At 36.0% G+C, this 7312-nt stretch overlaps 1 protein-coding gene across 1 annotated transcript in view; it reads right to left on the bottom strand.

The window, feature by feature from the left end:
* Window positions 1–1946: 1946 nt before the first annotated feature.
* TACR3 (tachykinin receptor 3) overlaps window positions 1947–7312 on the bottom strand; it is a 49549-nt gene continuing 44183 nt past the window's right edge. Inside the window, exon 5 of the mRNA XM_036410117.2 lies at window positions 1947–6103. Coding sequence (XP_036266010.1) covers window positions 5791–6103 — 313 coding nt within the window. The 3' untranslated portion in view covers window positions 1947–5790. The remainder of the gene's footprint in view (window positions 6104–7312) is intronic.

Raw genomic sequence — 7312 nt, 5'->3', positions numbered from 1 at the left:
GAACCCTGAACCACGCGGGATGTGGGGGTGGGGGGGGGGGGGGGGGGGGGGGGAGGGACACTCACAACAATCTTTTCTTGTTTATCACATTTTACCTGTTTGCATTCCGAAGGGCCAATGTGCTTCCCAGCAAATAAAAAGCCGTGGGTCCAGACATTCGGAGAGGCTACTTCACTAGAAAGTGGAGCCCCCCTGGTCCCCATGCCTCCCAAATTTATGTTTCATGTCCAGTCTCTGTATTGCATTTTTGCACAGCCTTTCTTCATATTCCCAAACCCCTGCAGCTGTGGGAAGACTCCAGCATTCATCTATACAGCTTTTCTTACTCAGGGCCCAGGGCCAGGCAGAAAATTCCCAGAACAATCGTACAGAATCCATGAGCTCTTGTTTGCGTTCTGAAAACAGGATGTTATAATGCTACATATGCCCCTCAAAGAGCTTGGGATGGGGGCAGAGGATAAAGGTTTCTCTAATGTTCTCCCCATGCACACAAGGATGCTAATCATGTTTTAGGACATTTATTTACTGTTTGTCTCTGACCCATTTATGCATGAAAGTGTTCAATTCTCACACCAGCACTTGAAGAAATTAATATTTTCTCTCTTTATTTGATGGGTTAAAAGAGGTTCAGAGCAGAGAATCACTTGGCCCAGGTCTCCCGGCTGGCAGGCAGTGGGACTCAGATGGAAACTCAAGTCTGTGGGTGGATATAGCCCTGATGCCATAGCTCTAAAATGCTATGCTCTGTGATCAACTACATGTATAATACTTTCGGCTCTGCCTGCCAATTCACCTGCTCCTGTTCCCTGAGCAAAACGTGTCTCTCCATTTTTATGCCTTTGCTCTGCATATTTTTTTTTTTTTTTTTCAAATAAGGGTCACTTAGGAAAATTAGACATTTTGTGAAAGAAAAAAAAAAAAAAGGATGAAAGCACAATCGTCTTGAGGAATGGTTGAGTGATTGTGTTTAGAAAAGATAGCACCCTCCATAGCATGTGTTGCTAGCCAGTAAAAAAATAGTAGGGATGCTTTCACTTTTAATATCCTTTTTAATGTTTTTAAAGAGAAAAGAAATAATATCTGTCACATATAACACATATACAAAGGGTATGAATGTATTAAACCCATTCAGTAAAATTACCACAACTCGAAAATACTTTATTCACTAGCTACAAACTTTATGTACATTTATTTCTTATATTCAAATAATTTTTGCCAAGCTATTTTACAACACATAATTAGTGACCTTGGACAGAACAACTGGACATTATTATCCATTCCTGCTTGGCCCTGGGGGAAGTTATTACAACATTATTATGTGCGATATCGTGCGCAGTAGGCCGTCCTCCGCTTCCGTGGGAGCCAGGGGGAGCCGCACTGCTTCCATCGGAGCTGTGCCATTTCTGCGGGAGGTGGGAGCAAGCTGCTGCCACCCATGGGTGCTGGGAGGGAGCCCTGCTGTTTCCATGGGAGCCAGAGGAGGCGGGAGGGTGCTGCCACCACCGCCCACAGTGGCAGAGGTGGGGTGGGGAGGTGGGGCAGAGGACCTAGAGGTGCTCTCTGCACACACAGCCTCAGTCATAACTGTGACACTTTAATGGACAATTTGCATAACATATATATATATATATATATATATATATATATATATATATATATATATATATAATAAATAAATATATAATATATATATATAATGTTGTTGTTGGGTAAACCCTGGGTTCAAAATAAGACCACCGGAGGCTGATGATCGATTAAAAAAGCAGGCAAGGATTTATTGAAAAACTGGCCAGGACAGCACCACACGCAGGTGGGCCCCACACGACTGCACAGATACAGGTGTAGACAATCCTTTTTAAAGCTTCAAACCACAGGAATTTCCCGTTGTTCTAAAGGCTGGGAACATTGGAATGTGGCCTTATCTTGCCCATAATACAAAAGCAGAACTCAGAGGTTAATCTCTAAAGGTTATCTATAGTTTCTACCCCTGAAGCTACTGAGTCAGTGGGAGTAAATCTCCTGTAACTACCCTATTGTTTAAGCTAGTAAGCAAAGGTCAAAGTCAGAATAGTGGGATTAAAATTCAAACTGCAGTTTTTACCAAAGTATGTATATATATATATAGCCAGTGTCATGCTTGATTGCCTTATTTTGGCACACTATCAATGAATGGGAACTCAAATTGTTATTGTTAAAAGGGTGAGCAGTGTTGTAACCCTCCAACCTTTGTGGTTGATGAAATAGCTTATCATTCACTAATCAGAAGTCTTCTGATAAAATCCTGAATTAACAAAAATCAAATTCAAATTATGAGCTGGCCACCATGGCTTTTCACATTTATTTTGTGCTTCTGAGTTACAATACCAAGTTTCTTTGCATTTTTCTGTGTGCTTTGTAAGGGTGAAGTTCACTGTAAACTTGGGAGGATATGTTTAGAAGAAATCAAAAGGATCTGGAAAAGAATATGAATTTGGCTGCTGGGTCAGAAATGTGGCCAGAATGAAGTTGAGAGATGGAATGAATAATGCTAGCTAAAAACCAGATATTGTTAGATTGAATACTATAATACTTATGTTTAATTTTTTCCTCATGCAGGTAATTAAAAAACACTTTGTCCAGGGGCAATATACTGAAAATACAATGTATACTATTTATTCACTTTTGTCTTTCAAAAAGAGAATATTTAAAGCAAGGCAAAGTTTTTTATTCATTCAGATTTCTCTCAAAATAGTGTGCATTTTTCTTTAGCTGATCTAAATCCAAAGATATCTTAGAGCATTGTAACTACCTGACCAGTATTTCTAGCTAGTCTTTGTCTATACACAATAATAAGATTCACAGTGAACATTTACATCATAGGGTAGGGTGAATTTTGGATGCAAATTTTTCCAAACCCTGACAAACATGAAAACACTGGCATAGTTTTATTTAAAATGGGGCCTACTGAAGCTGATTTCCATGTGTATTATTGTATAATTCTCAGTGACCAAGTTCATTCAAAAAGAATAAAATATCACTTTTTGTATTGTATTCATTTATTTTATTGTTACTATTTTTCAAATTTTAAACTTAAAAATTATTTTCTAAGTCTTGTATTAAGAATAACTAGTATTGCGTGAATGATGTCAGTCTTTTTCTAAAATATATTTAAAAAGATACTGTCTGGACCTTAGGTATTTCTGTCATTCTAGAAGTGTGATAGTTGGTAAATAAAACAACAAATATACTAAAACAGGAAGAAAAGAAGGAAGAAAGAAAGAAAGAAAGAAAGAAAGAAAGAAAGAAAGAAAGAAAGAAAGAAAGAAAGAAAGAGAAAAGAAAACAAACAATATGGATGTCTGGAGCAAATTTTTCCTTAGATGTCTTAAAAAATTACACTGAATTTCCCTAGCATGTGTGAAGGCCCAGAGTTGTTTTTCAAATGTATTTTGCTCGTGGCTGACCACATTGACTCAGAGGGCACACTTTACATCTGCATTCTATAGCTGAATATGGTCCCTTTTATGGAGAGGATTCATTAATGCTAGTCCCATAGTCATTCACAAATTTGAGAAGATAATGTTTACTTTAAAATATTAGACTTTTTTCTTGACATTCACACTGTATGATAAGCATTTACATTTTTTTTAAAGTAAACATTTAAAAGTATTACATTCATCAATTGGATGCTAAATAGTAATACATTTGCTTACCTAAAGCATGCAAACTTCAGAGTTTACTGAGTCTTCTGACAACTCTGTAATAATCGTTGACTATTTCAGCATTCAGTTTTTAATTTGCTACATAAATTAAAATGCATATGTCTGCACACTCAAATGTGTGTGTATGTATGTGTGTCTGCTTATTGATGTAATCAGAAGAAATTCAGCTTAAACATATATGGTGGGATTGTTTAGACTTTTAACACATTATAACCATTAGATATTTCTAGTTTGGGGTCCAAAATAAAGAGGATGATTGAAAAATTTAATGTCTTGGCAGCAAAAGACCACGATTTGCTCTTGAATAATTGCTTTAATCTTGTTCAAAAAGCAAATGGTGGGTTCTATATTGATGGAGGCATAACAATTCTGTAAGGTGTTACAGGTAATTGTTTTAGCTGGATAGCTTTAAAAATACAACTGATTATTTTCAAGATCTCAGAAAGTTTCTGCTTTCTTGAGCAGGATTGAGAATGTCTCTAATTCAAGGAAAGATGATTTATAAGCACTGATGTCTGGAAGATAAATTTCACACTTAATGGTGCATCTCATTTTGTTATGGTTCTCAGAAATGTGTCAGTGTATTTTTCTTACAGTGAAACAGATGCTTCTTCAGGACCATTAGCTCATTTCTTTCTTTCAAAAAAGGGTACTTCTAAGCAAACAAAAGGAAAGCTCTCTCTGTGGAGTATTAGTTTATATGTATCCAAACTATTGTCTGGCTTTCTATTGTAATAGATGATTCACCTTTCTACATTTTGCTTGAATTACTGATATGTATTTTGTACATACCGGCAGCACATAGACGTTTTTCTTAAGGGTTTACCTTTAAGCATATATTATATTTTCCTACAGCCCTTACTCTTTTCTTCAATGGGAAGAGAGGAGAGATAAAGGTCCATACAATTTATAAAGTTGATGTTCACTTTAGATTTTTTACTTGGGTTATGGAGGAGAAACACTCCTTTGGAGCAGATAGATGCTCCTGTCTGCTATTATAACTATGAATTCGTATTTTTATTTCTTGCCTAAAAATTGGTAGGCAGTTTCAGAGACAAATGAGATTCTTCCCTTCTTCATTAGAAGGCATGTTTAGTGTTTTATAATCTACATATGAACAGAGACAACAGTTTGGTGATTGCTGAGGAAAGAGGGGTGTGGGAGGTACTAGAGGGTAAAGAGGGGAATAAATGGTGATGGAAGGAGACTTGACTTGGGGTAGTAAATACAATACAATATACAAATGATGTATTATAGAACTGTACACCTTAAACCTATATAATTTTATTTACCAATTTACTAAATAAAATTTTCATCTTAAGTAGAATTTGCTTTGTCATTTTAAAGTTCAACTTTGACTCTTCTTAGTTTGGCACTTTAAAATATGTAATGATCAAAGAGTAAATGATTATTATTTTTCTTTTGAAGCAATTTTCTCAGAAAAAAAATTAAAAAGAATGACATGTAGCTGCTTAATAATTTGACTAGATTTCCTTTTCAGTTACATTTCAAGGAGACAATTTTTAAATCTTAAATTTTTAAATTAAAACTTTTAAATCATTCTATAAAATGTGTTCTCTTCAGCAAAAATGCTCATTAATTTCTACCCTTTGGGGTTATTTTTCCATTATTCTAGTGGAAAAATTAACCATTTAACTTTTTTTTTTCTGTTATAGCTATAGATGAAGTTGCTTTATTTTATATATATTTTGATTGTATTCACTCACAACATTGTATTTGATTTTTTGGAAAAATCATATGTCACTTTAGTTTCACTGATGTATATTACAATTTTTAAGTGGAAAACAAAACAAAGCACTTTACAAGTATTTTTTCAGTTTGCTACATGTAATAATTTAGAATTTTCAAAGGATAAATTTAAAGCCCATTTTCTTTTTGAGGGAGGCAAATACTCCAATAGTGTCTTTGTTATATTTATATGCTACCTTTCTCCACTGAAGCATCCTGCCTAAAAATTCCCTTCTCTTTTGGGAGAGTAGACAGGTCAGGACTGACACAGTGTGAGGAGAAAGGGGCCCCAGGCTGCCACCACGGTGGCCTCACGCTACTTGCACCTCAGGGAATACATTTAAGAATACTCATCCACAGAGGTGTAGGGTGAGCTTATGAAACTGGAGGTGGTGGAGGCTGACTTGGAATTCCTGCGGGAGTTGCTGTTGGAGCTTGCATCTCTTGGTGTCACTCTCTTCTTCTGGCTGGATTTGGCATTGACAGAGTCGCTGGGGTCAAACACCACTGTCATGGATTCCATCCTCGTCACAGTGTACAGGCTGCTTTGCCTGGTTGGGTGGAACCTGGTAGCCTTGAGCTCCAGCTCATCATAGCTAGACACTTCGATGAAAGGACACCAGCGAAAGGCTCTCTTGAAGCCAGCTCGAAATCTGAGAAGTGGGCCACAGGGAGAAAGTCATGTTTTCAAGAGAAAATTTCTTTCAACTGCCACAGAAAGCCCTCTGTAAGGCACATAGCCAACACAGTACTTTAATCTGATTTTCTAGTTCAGTGGTTAGCAAACTCATTAGTCAACAGAGCCAAATATCAACAGTACAAAGATTGAAATTTCTTTTGAGAGCCAAATTTTTTAAGCTTAAACTTCTTCTCATGCCACTTCTTCAAAATAGACTTGCCTAGGCCATGGTATTTTCTGGAAGAGCTACACTCAAGGGGCCAAAGAGCTGCATGTGGCTCGAGAGCCGCAGTTTGCCAACCATGGTTCTAGTCAAACTCTTAGAATTTATGCCACAGCACTGGTCTTAGTCTTTTAAGTTCTTGTTTGCTTTGAATCTTAATTTATCATCAAGGAGAATCAAGTCATCAAAAAGAGTAAAAGGACAGCGTCAGGTAATCAATATAACAAAGAGACATTGTACATTTCTTCAATAATTGCATATATTTGCATAGGTGTAATTGAATTAGTCTTGCCACTTAAGGCATTTAAACATGACATATTTGGAAACAGCTTTTTTTTTCAGTCATAATTACACATTTAGAAATTAAAGTCTTATTTAATATTAGAATTACTTGCTAAACTTGATGGGTGTTTTTTAATTTTTATTTTTAGAAGAGTTTATTTGAGCCAAACTGACAAAATGTACCAGGGTGCAAGATCTCAAATGCTCCCTCATCGTGATGGTTTTTATCTAATCACATGTAAAAGTGTGAAATCCTTGGCTTTGTAAACTATTAAATGAAGTTGATTAATAAAAGATGTACTGCTTGTGGGGTAGCTTGAATTGGCATATGGCTTATGGAATGAATAAAAAAAAAGAGCAAGAATTAAGTATTTAACAAACTGAAGGCACAGTGTGGTGGAGGCACAGTTGGAAAAAGAGCTTAGAATTTAGCTCAGAGTTACTTAGATGAAGTTCCCTTTCGCCTTATGCTCAAAGTAGCTCAAAACACATTGGTTTATTAAGGAAATGATCAGCCCTATGAAATTAACCTCACTCATCCATATGCTGACTTTACAACTAATGTGATTTTTACCTGGAAACTACATTTTATTATTATTTTCCAGCCTTAAATTTAACTGTAAATATTCATTCCTTCTCTTTTTTTTTAACTTCACTTTAAAAATACCTTTTCCCTGA

Source organism: Pipistrellus kuhlii, unplaced genomic scaffold (assembly GCF_014108245.1).
Source record: "Pipistrellus kuhlii isolate mPipKuh1 unplaced genomic scaffold, mPipKuh1.p scaffold_m20_p_1, whole genome shotgun sequence".
In the NCBI taxonomy this organism is placed as follows: Eukaryota; Metazoa; Chordata; class Mammalia; order Chiroptera; family Vespertilionidae; genus Pipistrellus; species Pipistrellus kuhlii.
This window is presented reverse-complemented; position numbering and strand designations above follow the sequence as displayed.